At 57.6% G+C, this 25,388-nt stretch overlaps 6 protein-coding genes across 6 annotated transcripts; 4 read left to right on the top strand and 2 right to left on the bottom strand.

The window, feature by feature from the left end:
- Positions 1 to 32: 32 nt before the first annotated feature.
- On the bottom strand, positions 33 to 2,013 carry HRG_03476 (amidase domain-containing protein; the record flags this gene model as incomplete). The annotated part of the gene is made up of 5 exons (XM_044861947.1): positions 33 to 148; positions 203 to 485; positions 561 to 748; positions 808 to 1,831; positions 1,894 to 2,013. The coding sequence occupies 5 exons, from the start codon at positions 2,011 to 2,013 to the stop codon at positions 33 to 35; spliced, it is 1,731 nt and encodes a 576-aa protein (XP_044722973.1).
- Positions 2,014 to 3,233: 1,220 nt separating this feature from the next.
- HRG_03475 (carboxyltransferase domain-containing protein) lies at positions 3,234 to 7,217 on the top strand (the record flags this gene model as incomplete). Its single annotated transcript, XM_044861946.1, has 9 exons — positions 3,234 to 3,608; positions 3,743 to 3,778; positions 3,842 to 3,895; positions 4,093 to 4,771; positions 4,833 to 5,906; positions 5,961 to 6,412; positions 6,473 to 6,811; positions 6,858 to 6,915; positions 6,967 to 7,217. The coding sequence occupies 9 exons, from the start codon at positions 3,234 to 3,236 to the stop codon at positions 7,215 to 7,217; spliced, it is 3,318 nt and encodes a 1,105-aa protein (XP_044722972.1).
- Positions 7,218 to 7,396: 179 nt separating this feature from the next.
- Positions 7,397 to 9,225, bottom strand: HRG_03474 (fungal specific transcription factor domain-containing protein; the record flags this gene model as incomplete). Its single annotated transcript, XM_044861945.1, has 2 exons — positions 7,397 to 7,510; positions 7,564 to 9,225. The coding sequence occupies 2 exons, from the start codon at positions 9,223 to 9,225 to the stop codon at positions 7,397 to 7,399; spliced, it is 1,776 nt and encodes a 591-aa protein (XP_044722971.1).
- A 4,067-nt stretch (positions 9,226 to 13,292) lies between these two features.
- On the top strand, positions 13,293 to 13,841 carry HRG_03473 (uncharacterized protein; the record flags this gene model as incomplete). The annotated part of the gene is made up of 1 exon (XM_044861944.1): positions 13,293 to 13,841. One exon carries the CDS (start codon positions 13,293 to 13,295, stop codon positions 13,839 to 13,841), a length of 549 nt encoding a protein of 182 aa, XP_044722970.1.
- Positions 13,842 to 18,475: 4,634 nt separating this feature from the next.
- HRG_03472 (FHA domain-containing protein) lies at positions 18,476 to 19,414 on the top strand (the record flags this gene model as incomplete). Its single annotated transcript, XM_044861943.1, has 1 exon — positions 18,476 to 19,414. One exon carries the CDS (start codon positions 18,476 to 18,478, stop codon positions 19,412 to 19,414), a length of 939 nt encoding a protein of 312 aa, XP_044722969.1.
- A 1,409-nt stretch (positions 19,415 to 20,823) lies between these two features.
- Positions 20,824 to 22,281, top strand: HRG_03471 (uncharacterized protein; the record flags this gene model as incomplete). The annotated part of the gene is made up of 4 exons (XM_044861942.1): positions 20,824 to 20,826; positions 20,927 to 21,618; positions 21,748 to 21,997; positions 22,057 to 22,281. 4 exons carry the CDS (start codon positions 20,824 to 20,826, stop codon positions 22,279 to 22,281), a joined length of 1,170 nt encoding a protein of 389 aa, XP_044722968.1.
- Positions 22,282 to 25,388: the final 3,107 nt, after the last annotated feature.

Raw genomic sequence — 25,388 nt, 5'->3', positions numbered from 1 at the left:
CCATTGCCATGTCATCGAGCCAGCTCGAGTCTTTAGGCATGAATCACCTTGTCAATGATACTCATTGCCCCCATGACCTTTTCGTCCTCGTGCCTTGGCCCAACCACCTGAATAGCCACCGGCATCCCCAGATACATGCTGTTATCATCTGCTTTGCGTCAGCAGCACGAAACCGGTGTGCGGAGACCCGAAATAGACTTACAGAGCTCCATGTTCTCCTTGTCTAGCTCATTGGCCGACTGGTAGCCGTCGGGATACGCATCGCTCTCCAGAACCTTTCCGGCAGGAAGCACGCCCGCAGGATAGTCGAGCAGGTTCCATTGAGAGCCGTATCCCCACCAAGGCTTGACGTCGTGCGGCGTGCTATTCACGCTCGAAACAGGGCAAATGAGCACATCCATGGGCTTGCCAGAGGCTGATTGGCTGGCAGTCTTGGCCCATTTTTGCAGGTAATCGAAACGGTAGATGTCGCGAGCAATGTTGAGCTAAACACGACGACGATTAGCATTGACAAGGCGCAACCGCGAGGAAAAGGGGATGGAGTGGGCGATGGCTTTTACCTTCCAGGTTTCCTCAATCGACAGTTCCCTCACAATGGGATCCTCTATCAGACGTTTGGCAGACGGGAGCATGGGTTCGTTGCCCGCTGCAAGAGCCTTCTTCATGTTCAGGGCGTCGTCTGTGAAATACGAGGGCAGTGTAATCTCCTCCCACGCTCTTCTGTGGTCGTATGGTTCAAAATCAAAGACTGGAAGTGGCCCAAGGGTTAGCTTTGGCCTCTGGCGTTGCGATCGCGTAGCAGCTTACCATCATGGCCGGCCTCCTTTAGCTTGGCCGCGACGTCCTTGATGACCCTTGTGATGTAGGGGTGCGGCATGACAACCTCGTCCCAGACCATGATGCCGATTCTCAGCTTTTCGCTCTGCATAGAATCAATCTGTGACCTCCAGGGCATGGCCATGAGCGGTTCCGTCAGCCACGGCTTGGCGTCAGAGACAATCTGGAAGAACAGCTCGAGATCCTCGACGTTGTGTCCCATCGGTCCCGCAACAGCCATGATTGACTCGAACCCCACCATGGTGCATTCAAGCCCAAACATGGGGACGCGGTTTGCCGATGGCCTGAAGGCGTACAGACCATTGAAGGCTGCCGGCACCCTGACCGACCCTCCGATGTCCGAACCGACGCCGAGGGGCGAGCCGTGCTGGGCAAGGAGTGCGCCCTCCCCGCCGCTGGAGCCGCCAGCACCCAGCTTTGTGTTCCAAGGATTGAGCGTCCGTCCATAGATGTTGCTCACCGTCTCCAGCGCCATCATGCATTGCGGGTTGTTGGTCTTCGCATACAGCACGGCACCGGCGTTGCGCAGTATCTCCACAATGTGAGCGTCGTTATCCTTGACGGGCAGGGCGGCAAAGCAGATGTAGCTCGCCGTCGTACGCTGGCCCTTGACATTGAAATGATCCTTTACGGACACGGGCACCCCGTGCAGAGGGCCGACCGGTTTACCGGTAGTCTGGAGAACATGGTCGAGCTGACGAGCTTGCTCCAGAGCCTCGGCGAAGAAGATCTCGGTCAAGCAGTTGGTCAACTGGTGGGCAACAGCAGCTTGATGCAAGAATGCCTCGGCGACCTGCAGGCACGAATACCCCCCGCCTCTGATCTTGGCCGCCAGGGCGGACGCACCAAGCGCCGTGATTTGCAGCTCATGGTGAGACAATAGGCTCGGTAGTAGATCGATCACTCGCGTGGTTGACCGTTGCGCCGCGTCTAGCTTCGCCGGTGGAATCACCCATTTTGCCGGAATGGCCGAGGCTCGATCATTTTGAACGCGCTGTAGGCCAGCAGGTGAGCAAGTTGGTTCTTCAGACTTTCAACAAGACCGTATGGACTAACCTCGGCGACAGCCTGCCACGATACAGGGCTCATGCTTGCTTCCGTCGAAGCGGCGGCTTCGCCTGGACCGCCCGTAAACTGGGAGGGGAAAATGGGCTGGTTTTCAAGCAAAGTTGCCATTCTGAAGCTCTGTCGGAAAGGAAGCGCGGGTTTCTTATGTCCTTTCGGGGAAGATGATGGTCAAGCTCGCCAACTTTTGCGGCTTCGCGCACAAACGTACCGTACCTTAGACCGGCTAAGCGAACGCTCTATCAAAGAAATTTGGTAAACCGGGGGCAGAGTTTGGGAATGTTAGATGCCGGCCTTGGCTCTTGTTGCGCCGAATGCCAAAGTTTATATAACTTTGTCGACTGGAACGTCAGGTAGCAACTGACGAAGCTCCCTGCTTATTGTCTGCCGCTCCGGGCTGTTTTATGTGCTATAACTGCCTAGATTCGTTAGGTCGCGCAAACTCAAACTCGCCAGGGCGCCGTCCGTAAATCCTCGGTTTCGGGCAAAACAATGGCTGCCTAAAGAGGCATCATGTGGGGACGCGGGGACATCCGGGGTAAACAGGAGCGTCGTCCGTAGATCCGAATAATAAATGTATTGGTCATCTCTGGAGCGGGCTCCCGAGGGCGCTCCAGCCCTCGAAGATGTCGCTGCATGGCATTGGATCCTTGCCGGGCGCGCGTCACCCTGGATATTGCTGCTGCTGCCGAGCTGGCAAGGTGAGTTGTGATGAACATCAAAGGGGGGTGCCTGCTGCATTCAGGAGACGAAGGTGAGTCGTGTTGGCTGCGACTTATCATGACGAGGTTTGAAATGGACGTCGAGAGCCCCGAGACAGCCCACCGCACCACTCGGAATATTCCGTCTGTTTCCGCCTCCATGGGCTTACCGAAGTCCGCAGCATCATGGGTCGGCATACCGTAATTCCTTGGTTCCTGCCCAGATGTTTATGTTGAATTGAAATGGTCGCGTTTCTCCCTCGGCTCCCGCCATCTTCGCCGGGTGCGCACATGCTCCTCGAGGATGGGAGATCTGAAATGTCTCGTCGCCGGTATTCATGAGCCTTGTCCCCCTTTACCGAACCTACTACGTCGGCGACCTGTAGGTACTATCCGCAGCGTCAAATAGCCATCTGCACTGTTGCGCAGCCGCGATGCCTAGTTAGGATGTGGTTATACTCGGATATGGAGCGAGGTATAGCCCGTGGATTGCTCGAGCTACAGGAAGCTGACACGTATAAAGCGGTGAGCTGCGCCTTGAAGAGTGAGGGGCAAGTTGGGGTAACTGTCAGGGAGTTCAGCCGCCTTTGAGCGGAAGCGTGTCGTCGGAGGCCCATATCAACGAGCACCATGGGCAAGGAATCGCCGAGGAGGCTGCTCATCGCCAATCGTGGGGAGATTGCTAACCGCATATTGAAAGCGGCTAGGCGTTTGGATTTTCATATCGTTTCGATATACACGTCGACGGACGTATCCAGCCCGCACGTCACCGAGGCCGACGTCTCTCTTCCGGTATCGTCTTACACTGACATCGAGGAGATAGTCGGCCTGATCAAGCAGAACCGCGTCCAGTACGTGATCCCAGGATATGGATTCCTATCGGAGAATCAAGAGTTTGCCGTGGCCATCCGGGATGCTGGGGCTGTCTTTGTCGGCCCCGAGCCAGAGCACATCTCGACGTTCGGCATCCAAGGTCGCGCGCGAGATCTCGCTGCGAGCATAGGAGTACCGATCTGTCCAGGATCAGGCATCCTAGAAGACGAAGAAGACGCTGCTATGGCTGTGGAAAAGATAGGATATCCAATATTCATCTCTCGACGACGGGCACTTGAGGACTGGCTGTGTTGATCAGCATATAGGCCATGCTCAAGGCCACTGCCGGAGGTGGCGGAATGGTGAGAAGTGATGCCTGTACTCTCCATATGTTCATGCACAAGGTGAGCCTAACTTGCGGTCAGGGCTTCCACATTTGCGAAAATGAGTCCGAGCTGCGTTCATCGTTTGCCAGTGTAGTGAGCCGAGGGGAGGCTTTTTTTTCGAATCCACGTGTCTTCCTTGAGAGATATTACCCTGTCTCTAGACACATCGAAGTCCAGATATTTGGAGACGGAAGAGGAGACTGCGTCATATTGGGCGAACGCGAGTGTTCTATCCAGAGGCGACACCAAAAGATTATCGAAGAGTCGCCGAGTCCGTTTGTCGAGAGCAGGCCAGGATTGGAAAAGAGCTCTTTGAGGCTTCAGAGCTGCTGGGCCGCGCCATCAAATATCAGTCGGCAGGGACGCTTGAGTACCTTGTCGATGACACAACTGCCAGCTTCTTCTGCCTGGAGATGAACTCTCGACTCCAGGTCGAACATGGCATCACCGAAATGCGGTTCGGTATTGACTTGGTCGAGCTGTTGCTCCAACAAGCCGAGAGTCCAATGAAACTCGACCCTCTCAAGAAGATCATCCCGACAGATTTCGCCATTGAAGCCCGCGTGTACGCCGAAGACCCCCTCAAAAACCATATGCCGAGTCCAGGCCAGCTGCAGCAACTCGAATTTGGTGGCGGCCCGGGGGTCCGGGTCGGCACCTGGGTACGGACGGGAACGATCATGTCTCTTGCCTACGATCCGCTCTTGGCAAAGGTGATGGCACACGGCCGCACCAGGGCCGTTGCCATCTCCGCCCTTACCCAGACCTTGGCTGTTACCAAGCTGCAGGGCATTGTCACCAACGCCGACTTGTTGCGCAAGATTCTCGAGTCCTCTGCGTTCTCTCAGGGACGGACAACGACCAACTTCTTGAAGAGCTTCGAATACACACCTTGCGTCATGGAGATTGTTTCCCCAGGCAGCTACACCACAATCCACGACTTTCCAGGACGGCGTGGCGTCGGCTTCGGTATACCAGAAGGGGGTCCAATAGATTGCGCTGCACGCGCAGCTCGCCAACTGCGTGGCAGGAAATGATCCCAGCTGCGAGCTGCTCGAGATTACCTACTCGGGACCCAAAATCAAGTTCCATCAGAAAGCCATCGTGGCGATGGCGGGCGCCGTGGCCGATGCTCAAATCGACGAATCTCCTGTTCCCATGTACACGCGTCTTGATGTGCCAGCTGGCGCCCTGTTGTCGGTGGGTGCTCTGTCCGGCGGTTGCCGCACCCATCTCGCCGTCCGAGGCGGCTTCCCCGGCATACCCCTGTACCTCAATGCCAAGTCCACGAATCCCGTGGTGGAAATTGGCGGACTTCAGGGGCGTCAGCTGGTAGCCGGAGACATCCTGGAGATGAACAAGGCCGGCATGTTCGAGGCCTTTGAGCTTCAGGCGCCTCGAATTCCAGTCTGGGATTCAAACATCGTTTGCTGTCTGTCTGGCCCCCACGATTCTCCTGATATCATGACTCCAGAAGACGTAGAATCCATTTACTCGAGCGAATGGACCGTGTCGCACCAGGCATCGCGTATTGGTGTCCGCCTTCATGGATCACAGCCATATTGGGCGAGACAGACGGGTGGCGAAGGCGGCTCTCACCCCAGCAACTACCTCGACTATCCTTATCCCATTGGAGCTCTGAACTGGACTGGAGACTCGTGCGTCATCTTCTCCGCGGACGCCCCGTCGTTGGGCGGGTTCACCACCTCCCATTTGATCCCACGGGCCGAGCTATTCAAGGTGGGCCAGATGAAGCCGGGCGACAAGTTTCTCTTTACGCCGATGACGATACAGTCTGCCACGGAGCTTGGAAGACGCCTGAAGGAATTTATCGAGGCTATCTCCAGCCTTGCACTTGGAAACTCTGAACCCGTCGAGCCGCTGCCCCTGTCGCCTCCATCAGGCTTGGGGTTGAAGACTGGGTCAACAGCCATCATCTGCCGGCTCGGAGATGTGACAATGCGGCAGGCTGGAGACTCATATATATCGGTGGAGTTCTTGCAATCGTTGCAGCTTGAAGTCCGTTGCAGGGTGCAGGCTGTGGGCGAGGCAATCGACCGGGCTGGCATCCGCGATGTTTGCCTCATAACGCCCATAGGATGCAGTAAACCCTGCCGTCTCGTAGCTGCGTAAGCGACGAAAGCTGACGAATTGACAGGCTTGTTGGTCGAATACGATTGTTTTCCCATCCCACAGAGCGGCCTGGTCGACATCATCAAACGCGTCCTGGTTGACGAACGAGGCTCCGGATCAGGGGCCAAGAAGCTATCAAGCCGTCACATTCGGCTGCCCATGGTCTTTGACGATGAAGTCAACAAGATATGCGTGGAGCGGTACATGGCGACGCAGCGCCCATACGCAGCATACCTTCCCGATCCGGTAGAGTTCATTGCTCGCTCCAACGGCCTCGACTCGAAGCAGGAAATTCTCGAGCAAGTGCTGAGCACGAGGATTCTCGTCGTGGGTGTCGGGTTTTGGAGCGGGACGCCAATTGGAATTCCCTTGGATCCGCGAGCGCGGCTGATGGTGCCAAAATCCAGCCCGTCGAGGACCGTTTCGCCCGCCGGCGGCCTCGGCATTGGCGGGTGCTTCTTCTGCTGCGACCCAGTCGCGAGCCTCTCCCAGCATCATGGTCGGCATGAACGAGGCTAACAGCGGAATCACTCACAGGACTCTCCCGGCGGCTACGTTAATATCGGTCGCACGCTTCCGGGCTGGGACAAGTTCTGCGTCAACAAGGACGTCGGCGACCGGCCATGGCTCTTTGACAACTTTGACCAGTTGAGCTTCTACACGGTCGACGAGGACGAGTTTGAGCACATCCACAGCCGCTGCCAGGCCGGCAAGTACGAGTTATCCACGACCCAGACCGAGTTCGACGTCGGCGAGTATTCCGAGTTTTGCGAGAGCGTCGCTGAGGAGGCGGCGGCTTTCGAGGCAAGACAACAGGCCGCCACGGCCATTGAAGTCGGCAAGTGCGTTGCGGCGTCTGCCAGTCGGGGCCGACGAGCCGCTGACTTTCGGCGTCAACAAAGAAAGGCTTCTCCTGTCTCAGTGGCAGGCGGAGCAAAAAGTCGAAGAAAAGGATGCGTTGCCTCCCTTGGACGACGTCGGTGAAGACATGTAGAATCACGTGCTCCGGGCTACCTAACTCAAGACCGCAGACGAGACGCTGGAGATTCAGACGAGCATGCACGCCAGCGTGTACAAGATCCACGTCCAAAATGGAGACGCCATCGAGGCGGGCGACGTCCTGTTCACCCTGGAAGCCATGAAGATGGAGGTCAACGTCGCGGCATCGACGGCCCAGGCCGGCCTCGCCATCGAGAGCATCGTCGTCGCGCCCGGCGATGTCGTCAAGCCTGGAGAAACGCTCATGGTGCTGTCACGGCCTCGGGTTACGGCATCGTCTTGACGGTGCAGCAGCGCGCGGAAGAACACGACGCCAGGCGGAACAAGAAGACATGACGCCTGTGCGGTGGAGAAGCAGTGAATGGCAATCGTCTCGTCATGTGCCCTGGTGCTACCGAAGGCTTCCTCGTTCTTCTACCCCTTCTTCGTTTGTCCGTTTATCTCGCCCCATGTTGCGCCAAATCAAGGAACCAAGTTGGAAGATATCATAACCTCAAATTCGTCATAGTTTAGCCCGCCGTACTGCCTCATCTGTTCCCACGAGTACTCGAGAGTGTCCAAGACGCGACAAACATGCTGTGCAACACATCGTCAGCAGAGTCAGCGTCGGGTCGGTCAGTGTGCTTTACCTTGAAGCCAAAGCTCTTCATTCCCAATAACCACTCGCGCAGCAAGCGTTGCTGCTCTACTTCCACCGTGGCGATGCCTGCCGTGAGAAAGGGCCAGAGTATCGCCAGCCGATTGATGCCCCTAGAAAAGGTGAGGATGAGTGTCACGATCCTGTCCACGATCTTCTTGATCTCCGGGTCAAAGGCCGCGCTCCCGATTCTCCTCGTGGAGACCCTCTCAAGATAGACAGTGCAGGCCAGGGCGTAGCACTGAATGCATGCTGTCGCCGTCAGAGCCTCCACCTCCTCCTCTGGGGCGCCTTCGGGTATCGCGTCCATGCCCTCGAGTCGCAGGAACATGTCCGGGGCACTCTTGTGCCAGTTCTTTATGCGATGATCAATGTCGTCGTGGAAAATCTTCCTTTGCCGGCCGTCTACCCCTGACTGCAGCAGCTTGACAAACTTGCTGATGTCCGTCTGGATGGACATGACGCGGGACCACGCGCTGCGCAGCTGGGCCATGGTCCGGTCGGCCGAGCTGCGCGTCTCGGCAAAGCTGGGGACCCCTAGGTTGTATTCCCACCCGCCGCCCAGCGTCTCCCAGTAGTCGCCCGGGATGAGGGCGCCGCCGCCGGTGGCGCAGGCGGCGGCGACATCGAGGTAGGACATGACGGAGACGAGGAAGCGCCGGAGCGGCAGGTTGGCGGCGACGCCGAGGCCGTCGGCGCCGTCGCTGTTGGGCAGGGTCGTGCGCGGGCTGTACATGGACTGGAAGATTTGTCCGGCCCCCAACAAGTGGATCTTCCACGAGTCGTCGGTCGAGGACATCTTCTCGAACATGCACAGGAGCAGGCTCGTCGCCAGGAGCTCTAGGTTGGCCTGGTGGCCCGACGAAACGGCATCTCGGAGCCTTGTGACGACGCTACCGTACGCCTTCATGGCCGCGCTGCGGTGGATGCGCTGGTCCTGCACGTGGCGGAGGCCCGACAGGTGCATGGCGCCGAGGGCCTTCATGGTGTCCTGGAGCAGGCCCGAGTTGCCAACGAGCTGGGGCAGTATGCGGTATGGGTTGGCGTTGGCGGGCGTGTCGTAGATGATGAGATATGTGGAAACGGTGCTAAGGAAGTGATGGTAGTAGAGCGTCTCGTTGCAGTCAATATGCGCAGCCGGGTCGGGCCGGGCGAGGTCGAAGGACGACTCAACGCCCCAGGCGGAGCTGGTCGAGACCATGCTGCCGGACACGGCGAAGTCGAAGCCGAGGGGAGACGCCGCCGCTCCAGGACGGGCGAGTGCGACGGCTGCGGCGGCAGCAGAGGGCCTGGCCTGGCCCGGCGTGGGCGGCCGGTCCTGCGCCACGACAACGGCATCGTCTTCGATGGGGTCCTCGTTGCTGCAAGGCGAGGCCGAGGTGGAACTGGCCGACGAGGCTTGTTGCTCGGCAGATGACGACGGCCTTCGCTTGGAGCCCGAGGGCGAAGGGACGGCCTTGAAGACGAAGCGGCGGTCGAAGTTGCAGGGCAGGTTCAGGCGGGTGCAGTTTGTGCACGAGGGGGTCCGCTCGTCGCACTTGACGTGTCGGCGGCGGCAGTTGACACAGCCGGTAAAGACTCGAGGGTGCCACTTCCGTTGCCGGGCCGGAAGTGTTGTCTCGGCGGCCGGGCCGTCGGGATCGGGCTTGACCATTGCCTGTCGTCGGTCATGTCATTGCCGGCGAGCCCTGAGTCGGTGCGGACCGGACCGGACCGGCTGCGGCTTCGGAAGGCAGGACAAGGCTAGGCTCATCAACAAGCCGGCCGGCCGGCCCTTGTTTCTGTTCGTCACCTCTCTGCTCTCCCCGGTCCTGCTCAGTGGGGAGAGGGCCGCCGGTTCACGGGCGACGAGGGGGGCCAAGAGACTTGGCGTTGGAAGCGCAATACCTTCGATATTCTGGATGGGGGTCTTCCTCCTTGCCGCTCTCCTACCGGGTGGACCACTGAGCATCGAGCACAATGTCCACAGCAAATAGGGCCGTCGTCAAATTACGACTTGGGGCTTCAATGGCACCTATACGACGGGAAGAGAAAGGGGGGAGGGGGAGGCATCAAATAGATGCCATCTGCTCGCCGCCGTCACGTGCTCCGGCCGTTGCCTCCCTGACCCCAGAGCCTCTACTGCTGTCTCTCTGTCTCTCCCTATCCTACCATGGTGCTAGTCAGTCCAACGGAAGCCCCGACGCACCCCCGGCCATGCCTGCCCCGTGCTGGCCTGACCTGGCCGAAACGGAGAGGCGGTACGATACGGTACGATGGAGGGAGCGACTTTGCTTTTTCCTCCCCCAGCAATGGAGAGAAAGAAGCTGAGGGGAGGGGACGCGCCAAGGATACCCGGGTGGGGTGGCCAACCATCCTAGATGCCTCGGGAAGAAGACATGTCTGTTGTTTGCCCAACCTCACAGCCCCCCCCCCTGCTCCTCATATCACCAACATATGTACGCATGTGTTGCTTTGCTTGTGCGCGATTGCCTAGATACGGCTTAGCCATGTGCGTTTATTCTACGTAGGATGCCCGTTCTCTCTCTCCTTCTCCATCTTTCTCTCCACATCCCCATCTTCGCCCCATGCCATGCGTGACCATTTCCATCTGCCCCGACATACATACACACACACCTGCACATAAGGGCGATCCCGTGTCATACACACACTTTGGATTCCTGGAGTTGCTAGCACGCCTCCCCCATGCGGACCTACAGTACGGTACGTGCGTGGCCTCCTCCCCCCTCTCTCCACCCCCGACTGACTTAGATGGGCGGGCACCCGGGTAGCTACATACAACCAGCTCCTCGCGTCTTGCCGCCCTTCCACCGCAACCTTCCCGCCCAGGCGGAGAACCTCCTGACCTCGTCGTCGGCCAGAAGCAGGTCGACGATGTAGTAGTGCCTGGCCAGGTCCTCGTGGCCGACGGCGGCGACCTGGTCAGCGTCTCGACGTAGCTCGTCAGGAGGGGCAATGGCTGCTGTTGGCGGCGGCCGGCCTCATCCGGGGGGGGTGAAGGGGGGGACACAAGCCTGAAGGCGATACACGTCTCGCTGAAGGATGGGACCAGGTCCAAGGCCGACGACAGGCTGTCCTCGCTCAGCGGGAGGGCAAAGTCCGTCTGTAACCACTGCGACTGTCGCCAGGACCGGTAGTCGATGAAGTCGGCCAGCTCTTCCTCTCCCTGCTGTTGCTGCCGCGGGTTCCGCCCACTGACTCCTGAGTGCCTCGTCCTCCGCCCCGCCCCGTCCCGTCCCGCCTTGGCCCGCCAGCGGCGCTTCGTTAAGACAGGTCCGGCGGCGTGAGCCGGCCGAAGGAGCGCGCGGCGAGGCAATCACGCAACAAGGCCAAACCGGCGCTCCCTAGTCGGTTAGGCATCCAGACAGCCACATCAATCCTTTGCGGGGATGTGAGTGCAGAGGCGGCGGGCGGGATGCGAAAGCCGGTGTGCCGGCGTCCTCAGCCAGGCACCCTCCCCCTTGTAGAGAGACTAGGCACATACGCGATTGGGCCATGCAAGTTCTTCTGTCAGATCTGCTAATCCCCTTGGCAGACAAGGATTAGGGCCAATAAGAAATAACCAAGCTAAAGGCGCATCATTTTACTGGCAAATTGTACTGTACCATGAAAGAAGTCGTCACAATCCCAGCTGGTACAGATGGCTACATCTCGAGTGTTGCATCATTTTTGTGTCGTCATCGGGATCTTCTTACCACAACAGTAGTCAAGTGGCACAGAAGAGACCCGTCAAAGCCGTTGAAAGCCAGACCAGCCTTTCGGGAAGCCGTTGGATCTGGCTGCGAAGCCACAGAGCTTTTATACTAGAATTAATTCTGCCTGAATAAACCGGGTGCCAAAAGTTCTGCCCACCCTGCGCGACTTATTAATTACCTGGGTAATGTGTACTGTACATGTGCCTAGAAAGTACCTAGCCACCTATAGCACAGTACTGGCTGCCTAGGTACCTACCCAGAGTGGCCTGGGGGCTCCTCCTCCTCCACTGCTAAAGGGATAGCGGTGGGCTCATGCTGTACAGTACCGTATTTAGGCCTTGTCTCATAAGCTACAGCAGGCTATAAGTGAGAAGTGAGCAAATCGACACTAACAACAGCATGGAGCGGGACTAGTTGTTCTCGGCGTGACAGCCGTTTGCCCCGGCGCCATGTGCAGCATCAGGTTCTTTCTTATTCCTTTAGCCGCTTCGCTGGTGCCTCGTTTCTATGCGCCACACCTCCCGGCCGGCAATCGACCTGGGGGCGGCAAAGAGACAAGCCGCCGATCTCGGCTTTTGCTTGCCCTTGAACTCTGCTCGGCCGAGGCGGGCGTCCCAGGGCCCTTGACGTGCCCGCCGCTTGACTCGCCGCCATGTTCGACACCAGCCTCGGGGTTGCCACCGCGTCAGATGGCTTTGAGGAACGGAACATGCGCCTCATGCCGTGTCTTGTCTCTCCCCTGGACGCGGCGCTCGCAACACTGACCTGACGCGCCACGCATGCTCTAGCAGACGTTCGCGGGCCCCCTTGGAGCCAGACCTTGATCCATCCTACCCGATCTTGTTCTTGCTTAGTGGGTGGAGGGGCAGACCCTGGCAGCTCTCTTCCCTACCGCTCGTAGCGTAGGATCGTCAGGGTGCTTCACGCCAGATCCGCGCGCCTACACGTACTTGTAATTTAGCACGGGCAAAGCAGCCGGGATGGGGTCTCGGCCGCACCGCACCAGGCCCGTTGGATGCCATGCATTGGGGATGATCACATCTGCTGGCCTGTGTTGATCACGACTGGCTCTGTTGGGTGAGGCTATTCGGGAAATTCGAGCTGCCGTGGTTGATGACGGGTATCCGAGCCGGACAACCGCCCCGAATCGAGAGATCTACCCCGAATCGGGGGAGAGCTTACGAGGCAAAATGCCCAAGAGCCGTGCCCCTTTTTCCGACAACTGACAGAAATCTGCTGCGATCCCAGATGCAGTACTGTAGTGCGTGCAGGGGTTGATGCTCGGGCAGCAACCAGATGCCGTTTTCTTTTTACTTCCGCAATCCGTATGGAAAACGGACCCCGAGAGTATCAAACGGAGCAGCGGATACAGGAGGTGGCCTTGTCTCGGTACTATGAGGGTAATGATGACATGACCTGTACTATGTACTGTATGTTTTGAAATCAGCTCTTCAAGGGGAGGCGGCCAACATGGCTTGCAATATGCAAGCGACGTGTCACGATTTCATCTTCCACCTACCACATTGGCTGGTTCTTGCGATAAAGCCTTGATCTCGGGGTGAGGCAGCCAACAACAAAGCAGGGAGGCTGCCGTTTTGTCCCAAGGATTCCCCATGAGGTCATTGTGCTTTTGTGTATCGTGTGCTTGTCGACATGCATGCGCTCTTTACACTTCCAGGTATGAAAGCCAAGAGTGGCGGCAAGACGTGTGGCCATTGCCAAACGCCAGCATCGTCACCAGACGACGGGGCTGAGGCTCTTGCTTGGCGGGCCACGTAGTCTCAAAGGCGCTAGGAATGCACACCTCCCTTGGGGCTCAATAAGAAGATGGCGCGGCGCCCCTCTAATTAGGCCGTGGACAGAAAAGAGGATGAGGGCACTGCTCGGTACGGTGTGCTGCCATCCCGAGATGACGGTTGATCAAACCAATCAGTGTTGTTGTCGCGGCATCAGGTCGCCGCCCACAACAATAGAGCATGGTGTCTTTATAGACACCATTGGAGGTCTATCCGACACCCTCTCATCCATGTCGTCACTCACCCCGCTCGTCTCGCTCCTGGCTCTGGCATACCAGGCCAGGGGTCCGCCGCCCGAGCGGCTGGCGACGCTGATGCACGCCATGTCGCCCGCGCCCACGGCCGAGCACAGCCGTCAAGAATACGTGAGCTCCTTTGTCCGGCTCTTGAGCCCCGTGCTCAACGGCCTGGCGGGGCTCAAGGACTTTACCGAGGCCGTCGGGGCCTATTCGGAGCCAGAAGACTTCCGCGGCTTCTGGACGCTCGAAGGGCGCAACCTCATCAAGGAAGTCGTCGGGGGCAGCGCTCACATGGGAGCCGCCATGGCCACAAATGTATCGTTCCTCGACGTTTTCGTCAAGGACACAAGCCGCAGAATCGCCCTGGGGCGGAAAACGAGGGCCCTGGCCTTGGTTCCGGCCGATGCCGAGCCGGGAGACGAGCTCTGGCTAGAGGCCGATGAGGAGTCGCCGGCAGTGCGGCGAGCTGCGGACACGGACGTTGGGAGGTTGACGGGGAAGACGATCAGTTACCGACACTGCGAGGCGATTCTTCTGTAGCGTTTCTGAGGGTTTTGGTGTTGGGGGGGGACCAAAAACAGACAGTTGCTGGCGTGTATTGGTATCGTTGTCATACCCAGAAACATGGAGTCGAATGCGCACACAATATTTGCAAGCCTCGAGGCTCGTCGTCCATTCTGCTGCAGCTCTGGTTGAGCAGGGTATTGCTGGTTGTTGGGGAGGGTAAGCGAAGCTCAGAGGCCCCTTTTCAAGGCGGTGAGGGGAGGCTTGCTAACGAATGTTGTTACGTTATGCCGTGGGGCTTGTCGCTGGACAGGATTAGTGCATATCAATTAAATTACAGTTATCTTCCTTCAGGAAGGGATTGAATGCGAAGGGCCGGCCGAGCCTCCAGATTGATGTCCTGACTAGGCAGTTTCCCACTTCTGTCTTGCAACACCCCAAGATTAAAGCACTGGCAAGTGAGTCGGCGCTGCATGCTTACACCTACAGCCCCATTTAGCCTCAAAAAGACTCGACTCATCATCATCATCGTCATCATCATCACTTGCACGACGGTCACAGAGTTTGCGCGTGCGCGTAACGTGCCGCTCATCATGAGCAACGTCGTTCCCGACATGTCGGATCCGTACTCGATGCCCGATTGTATTTGGTATCCCGGCGTTGCTACTCAAGACACATATCGTGAGCTCACGCACAATATCCCGAAATGCGTTACCATGTCGGTCGCGTGTGCGCCGTTGCCGGCTGTACCGATCTGTATCTCCAATCCAACCTGCTTCCAGATGTATCAATCGCCGAGGAAGCAAGGAAGAACACCAACAAAGGCAGCGACATCTTCAAATACATTACTAGGCTCCTACTCGGTATGCCGTTATGGATGACTATACTAGGACAACTAACCTCGTCAATCCAAGGGCTGGCGTCTTTCTTAACGGAGATACTGCCGTATTCTCCTCGCTTTCTCCAGGGTATTTAGTTGACCAAGCTGTCCAATGGCGCATCTCCGGTCAAAACTCTCCGCATACTCTTCAAATTCACCGAGGACCAAGGCATTGCCGAATTATAGGCCGGTCCAAGCTCATTACCACTACGGGAGAACGAAGTCCAGTGGCTTCACAAGCCTCTTCTGCTACACCTGCCTCTGGTCAACAAGAACACCTTGATTCTCATGGGTGCCTACTAGGGTAATATAGATCGCTATGCTCGATTACATCGCCCACGCTAAATAGGCTCCGAGTGTTGGTGCATCATTCGAGGTATTTACTACGGCACCACATTCGCCAAGTGGTGGGCTGGAGAGGTCGAGCAAAACGGCCAAGCAGCGAAGCGACTAGGGCTAGAGAGCATCGGTGTTTGGAAGGCAATCACTGCACGTCTCATCATGTTCAACGATCTATCTCTTGCAGCAACCGCAAGCTAAAAGTTTCTGTCATACCGTATCTGGAACCCTCTCAGGCCACGCCCCGAGACTCTTGCGGAACTAGCGCGTCGACGACCAAAAGTGCTGCTCCCTATCACACATGTGTGTATTGCTGCCGACTATCAGGAGCTCTACGACAAGGTAGATATATTGCCAGATCCGGTCTTGCTTGAAGAAGCAAAAATCTCTACCAACGCGCACTGTCTCTTCCGCCTTCAATCCCAAGGTGGTGGTCGTCGTCACGATATGTCCCTAGACTAGAAGGGCCGTGAAGATAGTGCCGCCCCGCATAAAGAACTAACGTGTTCCTGGCTCTTCGGCTCTGTAAGTTCTGGCCTGCAAACATCAGGGGTGTTATACGAAGGGTTCCAGGCAAAGTCCACTTTGTTGATCTATCCCCTCCCGTAGAGCGCCGGCGAAAAGCAACTGAAGAGCCAGGCGGGTGGCGCGAGCTATATCTAGATGACTGACCTGGCTTGCCCGAAGTAGATGAGACAGGTTAAAACGCATCCTCGACCCTAAGTCTATGAGAGAGGCCATGCGATAACTGTTGATCAACTTCCAGAGTCCCGCGTGTCCTAGAGGCGCGCTCTCAGTAAACTGTGCAACCTCATTTTCCAAGTTCCAACTCAACATACCCCCCCGCTAAGGGCCGGCTTGATAATCTATCTGGTATAACTAAGATAGGTAACGATTCTGCGTTGTTAAAGGCGACTTGTGCACATGACGAGGACAAACATTGCAGCAAATTGCTCCGGCCCTTGTACAATGCAGTCTGGCCTGCAGACTCTCAGCTTTCGGCTGAAGCTACTGCTCCCACCACTGCTCTAAAGTGTAAGGGGCGGCTGAATATTTTCATTGTGATGCCCATTATGCCTCCGAAGGCAGTTCATCACTGATCAGCATATGCAATTCCAATCGAACCAGGTCTTCCGACACCTTGGAGCTTGTTTGGGCAAGACATGCGCCGTGGAGGAGCTGCAGGCATTATTGCACCTCATATCCGCCAATGATGAAGTTGAATTGAAGCGTCCGTCTCATAGTGATAGTCTCGTAGATTGACCCTATTTCTTTCTGGAGCTTGTACGCGTACATAGACAACATTTTCATGCCCAAGAATCTCTGCAAACCTTTGTCCTAGACTCCTAGGCTTTATAATTACTTTCTCCGCGCAAGCAAACAACGCAATGGCTGCCTAGCCACGCATACCATGTCTCATGTTAATATACTCTCTCTTAATTAATGCATCGACCTAATAACTAGTAATAGTAAACTGCCGCATGGGGTACCTTAGGAAGTGGCCTTGATGCCCTCGTCCGCTTCCGTCACCACTCGCTAATAGGCGCACTCTATGATGCGTAGGCGCACCCTACGGCGTTAAGCCTGCACTACACATTGGTCTGTGCCATACGCTGGCCCGTGACTAACTGACAACTGTGCTGCACGCCTAAATTGTATGACGCGCTCCGGGTTCATGCTGACTCAACATGGTTGGCCTGGCAACCGCCGTAGCAGGCGACCCATGCACGTGCGGCATCCCGCCCTTGAACGATCTCTCACACACACATCACTCTTCCTAGGAGCCCGAATCGAAGTCATACCGCGCTCATCCAACGCGTGCAGCACAAGGAAATGAGTCCTCCAAGCGTCCACCATTCGTGTTATTGCTGGTTTGTCCGGCCTCGCGGGGTTAGTACACGCCTCGTTACGATGCGGTCCCGTGTGTCCTCTGACAAGCCATGACTTCCCAGCTCCTTGAAGCAGCGCCCCATATTACCTGCGGCATCCTGCCCCGCCTGCCCGTGGAGATCCTGGTCCACATCTTCAACGCCAGCAACTCCTTCCTGGACCGGCTGTGCCTTGCCTTGACATGCAAGAAGCTGCTCCAGGCGTCGTCGCTCGTGAGGATCCGCGTGCCGTCGGTGGCCAAGCATCGTTTCCTCCCGCCGTCGACCTGCGACGACATCTTTCTCCTCTTGCGGCGACTGGCTCCGCGAGATGGACGCGGCTGGCGGCCCCACCAGAAAGTCGGCCTGTGTTGCGACTGTCTGAGGTATCGGACGCGGCGGCGAGGGTTCTGGAGTAGCCACAGACCCAAGTACCTCAAGATGGGAGTGACGGCCGACATGTGGAAGAGCGTTGTCAAGTCTTGGTACGTCGCCTTCATCTTCCAGTGTCCGGACTGCTGGTGCGACGAGAGGTATGGCGGTCAGGCTTTGCAGGGATAGACGTATTTGTCTTCGCTTCACAATCTGAAATGCCATCGAGTTGGGATTAGAAGCAGCCGTGGCTATCAAGTTCCCTCTCTCCGCATGTGCGGGCGGCGCAGGCGCGGGAGCGGGCAACTGGATGGTACCGCTACTTGCCAGGCGCGGGTGGTACAAATAGGCGGGGCGGGCTGGCTTTGGTACGTATCTTCAAAAATAGGGCGTGTGTGTGTGAATACACCTACCTAGGTAGTATTACTCTAAGAGTATTGCTATTCGCACAAAACACCTAAAGCTCAAAGTGCCTTAATATCACTCCAAGGTACTGCCTACTATACTTTACCTATTACCTCACCTACTAAGAACTAGCGCACTCGAGCACGCACCCGAGCCAGTAGGGGAGGGGTCCCTACTGCGGGGGTTTATCCCCCGCGCGAGGTACAGTGCGAACGTGCAAGATCGCGGCTTTAGAGGGACTTCCAAGGTACTTGAGATTGAGCATTGACTATTAAGCAGCCATGAGGAAATTAAAAGAGAGTATTTTGAGAAGTACTGTGCGAATAGAGACTTCTTGCTATGCGAATAGCAATGCTCATCGGAAAGAGGATAGGTAGGTAATTACTGAGCTTGATTAGCCTGCCAGTACTTGATGGGTCTCTGATACTGTTATCTGTTGCTGCCACGCTTTGCGGAAACTTGGGAGTCCCAGAAAGCTACGTCGCTGTCACTTCAAATGGTACTGTACCTAGCCGGCTTTCCCCAAGAGATGCGTTGTTAATTACAGTGGGTCCCTACCCGTTCTGCCGACATGAGGCAATGAGGTCAGCAAGAACAGGAAAAACATCTCCAGCTCGGGGCTGAGGAGACACTTTTTCCCGTCGCTGCTCGGCTTCAATTGGCCCTGGCCCTCCCGCTTGCTTTCTTTCGCCTTTGCACGCTCCAGTCTTCGACACAAAGGAAATCGAGTTTTAACATCAGGTCCTGCGCCCCAAAGACATTTCTACCCCCGCTCGTAAGGAAAGACACAACCTCAGCGGCGCAGCATGGCCCCGGCCGAATCTCACGCGTCGAGGCGACGCGACGAGGAAGACAGTGCAGTCGACCTTGGCAGGCATCAGCATCGGGACTGCCGAAGAGAAAGACGCTCTGGCCGCGGCTCCTCTCGCCCAAGACGGCGCTCGCGAACCCCTGAATCTTCGCATCGGCGACACCACCATCGGCAGCGAGACCACGACAGCGAACGTGGCCGTGACCGAGGAAGAGACAAAAGCCCCGGCCGCGATCGAGGCAGGGAAAGGAGCCCTGGCCGTGACCGGAGACGACGCCGCTCCCGCGATGACGGAAGAAGCGCCCGCCGTCCTTCTGCCGATGACGACGCTGATCGCGACGACTCGAGCAGGCAGCCAAAGAGCCTGATCAAGCACCGCGGACCGCTGCCGTCGCAGAAAGACTTCTTTGCCACCAACAATGGCGAAGAGGCACCCGACAAAGAGAAAGACAAGCCAAACTGGGGCAATACAGGGGTTTTGGCCGCCGCCTCCAACTCGGTCGTCCAGGCCGATGGGACGTCCACCACACTCAAGTATCACGAGCCATCCGAGGCACGTAAGCCGTCGCCACGCGACCAGTGGAAGCTTTTTGTGTTCAAGGGCAGCCACATTGTGGACACTATCGACCTCAACCTCAAGAGCTGCTGGCTCGTGGGAAGAGACTCTGGCGTGGCCGACGTCATGGCCGAGCATCCCAGCATCAGCAAGCAGCACGCCGCCATCCAATTCCGCTACATGGAGAAGAGGAACGAGTTTGGCGACAAGATGGGAAAGGTCAAGCCCTATCTGCTCGACCTCGATAGCGCCAACGGCACTGTCCTCAACGACGGCGCCGTTCCCCCGAGCCGCTATCTCGAGCTCAGGCACAAGGACATGATACTGTTTGGGCACAGCACGAGGGAATATGTCGTCATGCTCGCCCCCCGGGATTAAAGCCGATGGGTCCGGCAAGTCGCCCACACGATGTATGAAGCATCCTCGTGGCACAAAATCAGACCAACAATGGCCGCGAGCTACGAGATCGCCAGAGGTCACTGTGGCGGAGCCTGTCCTCGCGGCCCAAGACTCATTCAACGCGATTGCTGCGACGTCGCAAGCGAGGAAGGATTTTTCATCACCATTCACAAAAGACTTGTTTGAAGCGCGTTGCAATGCCCCGCTTCGAGGTTTCACCTGACGCGAGGCTACTGGCGGCAGAGGGAACCGAACTGGGCCGCCGCCTCTGACCACGGTCGAATCAGAAGAGTTCCTCGAGCCGTCCCTCACATGGTGCCCTCGAGTGGGGTGGGACGCGTCGCAGTTTGGGTGGTGGTGGAAAGCTACGGCAATGCAACCGTGAAGCTTGGCCGCAACCCTCCGCGAGAGCAGTCACCGTCCCGGAAAAGGTGGCCTGCCAGGTGACCAATCACAGAGACGCGTGCCTCCCCAAGGTGATCGCGGATCGTCAGGTGCTCGACCGGCCGAGTCTCATACGAAGCGAGCGCGACGCAAAGCATGCACATGGAGATCCACTCAGCCCTTGCCGGCCCAATGGCTGCTGCATGAATTGCCTGAGGCGATGCTGCCTGCATCGGCCCTCCACCCGACCTTCGCCCACAGCATGCTGGGAGACAGGCCGCAGAGGGCCAGTGTCAGATGTCAAGCTTTCCCATTCTCATCTGGGCGGGCCACTTTTTACCACAGAGTCCAAGCAAGCCTGCCACAGACTTGAGCTCTGCTCGACGCCCATATGGCCACGTCCAAGAGGAGCCATGAGACGCCAGAACTTTCTCTCTTGGGCTCACGCTGGCGCCCAAGGCGATTTCCGCCACTCGCTCGACGCTCCCGCTGGCCAAGTTGCGTCTCTCCCGTACCGGACAGCACGCGACGGGCGATAGCAGGCCTTACCACCGCCTGGCCCGCCCCTCGAGGCTCTCGCCGAGCCACACCCGCGACTTTGCTGGTCTATTCTGGGCTTAAGTCGCCCGACTCCGGGCCGGAATATGGATGGGTGTCGCACACGCCTGTTCCTTATGCCAGGTTCAAACCTGCTGCGGCACTTGGCTAGCCGTCGCCCACCAAATCGTGTGTGTGGTTGCGAGTCCGACTATTCTCCTTGCTGTGCAACCATCCATCAGGCCGTCCTCTGCATTGCGCAGCATGTGGTCGTGTCCACCTTTGCAAATCCTGAGGCCCTCGGACACGTCAATATTCATGTGTATAAAGGGGCGAGCGTCTCCTTCGGTCGCTCGACTCTACCGTTGTGGTGAATAGCTGTCCTGGTCCTCGAGTTTCCATTGTTTCGACCCTAGTTTCTTCCACTCCGAGAGACTTGTTCCCAGATTGCTTCTCATTTGGGCAGCATGGTATGGCAAGGACCCTGTCCCCAGTTCTTGGCAGCATAAGAGGCTACACAATATGCTTTCCTGCCTTGAGTATCAAATGCTCACCGAGGCTTGGCCATAGGGCTCAGTGAATCGATCGATTGCTCGCTACGAGACCACTGCCGTGTACACGCACCCCGATGCCAAAGTCGACATTGTCCTCGTCCACGGCCTGAACGGCACCCCCGACATGACGTGGACCGCCAAGAACGGCATCTTTTGGCCCCTGGACCTTCTGCCCGCGTCGCTCAAGGGTGCCCAAGCCAACATCTTGGTATACGGATACAACGCCGATGTCTATTCGAGGAAGAACGACCGCAGTGCGAGCGACAACTTCACCCACCAGCATGCGCAGACCCTCGTGACGAGCCTGACACTCTTCCGCAGGAGCGAGGGCACGTTCAAGAATCCCATCATTTGGGTATGCCACAGCCTGGGCGGCATCATGGTCAAGAGGGCCCTGCTATATTCCAACGACCTGCGGACGGCGCACCACGAGGACTACCGCTCCATCTACGTCTCAACCTATGGCCTCTTCTTCCTCGGCACGCCACACACGGGCTCCGACATGGCGACGTGGGGCTTGGTGCTGCAGGGCATGTCCGACGCCATTGTGCCCAAGAGGTTTTTCGAGTCCGAGTCGGTACTCCTCAAGACTCTCAAAAAAGACAGTGAGACGCTGTCGAATATCAACAACCATTTTCTGGACATTTACCAGCGTTTCCGCATCCACATGGTGCACGAGAACCACAAAACGGACATTAAAGGCACCAAGTACGTTTCTCCTTTTCTTGATCTCATGGTGTCCTCTATCTTCTTAGGCCAGTACGAGAGAAAGGACTGGCCGTCGATATCTTTACTACTCACGAGTCGACGAGTTGGAATTGCTAACAGCTGGACCAGGATCATCGTGGTTGACGCCAATTCGGCCAGCCCCCAGCTCCCCGGCGTGACGTACTATGGGGTCGAGGCGACGCACGCGCACATGTGCAAGTTTGCCAGCGCCAGCGCCCCCGGCTTTCGCGCCCTGTCCACCGACATCAGACAATGGGTCCTCGATGCGCCGTCGCTCATCGCCGTGCGCTGGGAAGTGGAGGGCTTAGAGAGGGCTGCGCGGATACACAACGAGATTCACGAGAGAATGTCTCCGTTTGTGAGTCGGGCCCTTGATATCTCCCCCGTACGACTTATGCTGACGTTGAGCGCAAAAAGATGTCGCCGCTGCCGGGTGCTTACACCGCCAACACACGCAGGGAGAGCGGCATTTCTTCGCTGTCCTCGCCGTTGCCGCCCCTGCCCCCGTCGCCGCCGCCGCCGCCCCCAACGGCTCATACGGTCCCCAGTGCGTTGCTGGCGGCGGCGGCGAGGCAGGACGGGCTCGTGCTGCTGGACGGCATGAGTCACGGCCTGGAGCCGGCCTACAGGTTGCGAAGCTGATTGCAGATGTCTGGAGACGGGGGACAGACATGGGCAAGGGCCTTTTCTTTTCTCATCCCATCTCATGTAGTTGAATGGCGTCGGTGGGCAGTTCTCCTTGTTTGGATTCCATGGGCAGAAGGGGGGGGGAAAGACTTGTGCCTGCAAAGGCGGCTAATGCGGGGTAGTCTCGTTAATACACCATACATGCATACAATTCCATCGTTACTGCGCGACATTCAGTTTGCCCGGCCGTCTTTATTCTAGACTTTGCAAATTTGGCGGCTCTCTTCCTCCGCCATCGTCACCCGCCAGACCCAGCGCGCGCAGGCCTCGGCTCCAACCGTAGAGGCCAGGGCACAGCCCGCGCAAACAATCGTGGGGGTAAAAACAAGAGCGTTGCGCCAGCACATGGGGCCAGCAACCCACAAAGGGGGGACGAGACGACGCCGCCATCGTGGCTTTCTTCCCCCGACGCTTCCACCCGGAGGCGGGCGCGCGCGCGGGGTCTTCTCCCTGGGCTATGCTGGCCCGTCAGTGCGCCGCGTGGTGGCCGGGGGCGGGCCTCCGCGTTCACGATGCCCTGGGATCGTGGGTCTACGGACCAGTCATGGTGGCCCGTCGGCCATGTGGCCCGCTTGGTCGGACGTGGCGGCAACGTCAACCACATGGGCGGGTATCGGGCCTTTGAGATGGAGTTCGAGAGAGGGATAGAGAACGAGGGGAGCGAGGCACCCAAATGCTCTCGCGGCTTTGAGTAGTCCTCAAGACCGTTTACAGAAAAGGGGGTGGTCACTGGATGTCGAGCATCTAGTCACGCACGGGGTGTGCTGAACAGTCAATCGAAGCTTCCCGGATGGCGTGCGCATAGGGATGCTGGGACCTGCTCGGACGCCAAGGCTACAGCGGTCATCCGAAGCCCATACTCTGTCACCAAGGACTCGGGTACCATGGGGAAACCTAAAGTTGAAGCCTATGTCGAGCTAAACTAACCCGCGCACTTGGCCTTGGCAATGACACATGGTGCGAGCTGCTACCGGGCTAAGCATAAATGTGGGTGAGGAAGCAGGAGAGAAAACCATGTCCCTTGCCGAACGGTAGCCTATGGAGAGGAGGGGATCAAGGTTCTGCGGCTCCTAGATCACGCCTGCGTGTGCTCTGCGTCGTGACCTTGGCTAGCCGCACGAGCTGGTGGTGGGTGGCCGGGTTAAGCGCTCTCTTGGCGGCACACTCGTGCCTGTATGAGCTGCTCGTCTGCATCCCTGCCGACATTGTTCATGATGCTATTCGGAACAACGGGGCAAGCTAGGGATATCGACAGAAGACAGAACCACGGGCATCCATGTCGTGCAGTAGCTCGCCCGGGGACGGCTTCCTCTCCTAAAGCCTTGGTCTAGCGTCCACCGGCCATGAGCATCGGCATACGCCATGTCGTCGGTGCCCATGCACAAGATGTCCAAAAGCGCTGCGCTGCGCTTAGCCGGTAGTCTCCAGTCACGTATCGCATCTCCGCATTCATGGGACCAGATGAGAACCACGGTGGATGGAAGGGGACGTGTATAGGCCGCGCCTGGCTGTCCTCCTCGGAGCCGGCGCTAGCCGCGGCCTTTGCCGTCCCGATGCATGCCACGAGAAGTCGTCCAGCTCCAACGCAGCGCCAGCCCGCCGCCGTTAGACTTCCGGGTCTTGGCGATGACGTGTCTCCAGCGTATCCGGGCGCTCCCGTTGACAGGTGGAGGCTATCCCCAGATGCATTCGCCTTGTTTACATCCCCATCTCCCATCAGCGATGGCTCCCAGGGCAATGAATGTCTCACGAGCGCGCCGCGGCAGGCACCGCACAAGAACATGCTTTGAGGTGCTTCAACGTGTCTTGTGACGCGGATGGCGGCTCCGTGCCAAGGAGGGCGGGCATCCGGGCTGCTCACAGCGATGATGTCCGGCTTGAGGGTGCTTGTAGATGACAGGTCTCTGACAGATCTCTTGGCCTCGCACTCGGCCGGCCGCTGGACTTTGGGTTGACCCGGACAAGAGTTGAAGGGGCGAGGGAAAAGATTTGACGTTAAAAAAATGTAAATGGCAACGGCCGAACTCTCAGGTCCGGCAAGTGCCGAAGCGCTAACAGGTTTCCGGGATAATAATTCTCAGAGCCAACAGCCTGCCTGGCCTGGCTCCGAATGGACGTTGGAGCGGGGCCAACTCTTCTTGGATGTTGACTTGTTTGGATGAGATTCGCAAGTAAAATAATCCCCATGCCAAAAGAAGCATCACTAGTCTCAAACTGTTATTGTGGTGAGCTCGCCGGAAAGCGGCAAGATGATTCAAATCAGACAGGAAGCAGGAAAAGGGGGAAGGGAGGCTTGGCCAGTCCTGTTGAGTCGAGCAAGGCCATGGGAGGATGCGAGGTCGGTGACGCCTGATTTGCGCCAAGGCTCCGTGGCCAGAAGCAAGCGGGCCAGCTCGACTTTCGAGAAGCTCGGGAAGCCATGGCTGAAGCAATCGGGACGGTTCCTTGACGAGATTACGATCATAAAGTCGTGGCGTGAACGGCAAGCAGGGGCTAGCATCCATGCAGCTGCGGGTACAGCGCAGTAAAGGGCCTACCCGTAGCTGCGAAAGCTCGCGGAAACAAAGTCACGCGGAAGCAAGAAAGTGACGATGGGGCCTTGCAGCCGCTCCATGAGCCGCAATGGCCGCCAAGCGTGTGCCGGTGGGTGATCAGCCGACTTGAATGACACGACGCACTGTCCATCCAAAGGAAGTGTCGGTGCGGAATCCTAGACAAGTACGGTCAAAGAAGGCGAGAACAGAATCCTGTTGTTAGGAATGTGCATAACAGCCAGGACCGTCAGCTCCCATCGCCGATGGTCTCCGGACTGAAGAAGAATTGACAGACAGCCGCTTGCCTGTGCCATGAATCCTAGAGCATGAAAGGCCTGAATGTAATGCTCAAAACTAAGAAAAAGCATGACATGGTACCTGGGGGTACGGATATCGTCTCATGTGATGACTGCCAGGGTCCAGCTACGTGACTTTGTCGAGGCTCGTGGCCGGCCGGGTGTTTCCATGATAGAATTGCTCGATGGCGCGCCATGGTCGCTTGTCTTCCGATCGAGAAAGCACGAGGGC

Source organism: Hirsutella rhossiliensis (assembly GCF_020360975.1).
Source record: "Hirsutella rhossiliensis strain HR02 chromosome Unknown scaffold00003, whole genome shotgun sequence".
NCBI lineage: Eukaryota > Fungi > Ascomycota > Sordariomycetes > Hypocreales > Ophiocordycipitaceae > Hirsutella > Hirsutella rhossiliensis.
Note: the sequence above shows the minus strand (reverse complement) of the source record. Positions and strands in the feature narration are given on the sequence as shown.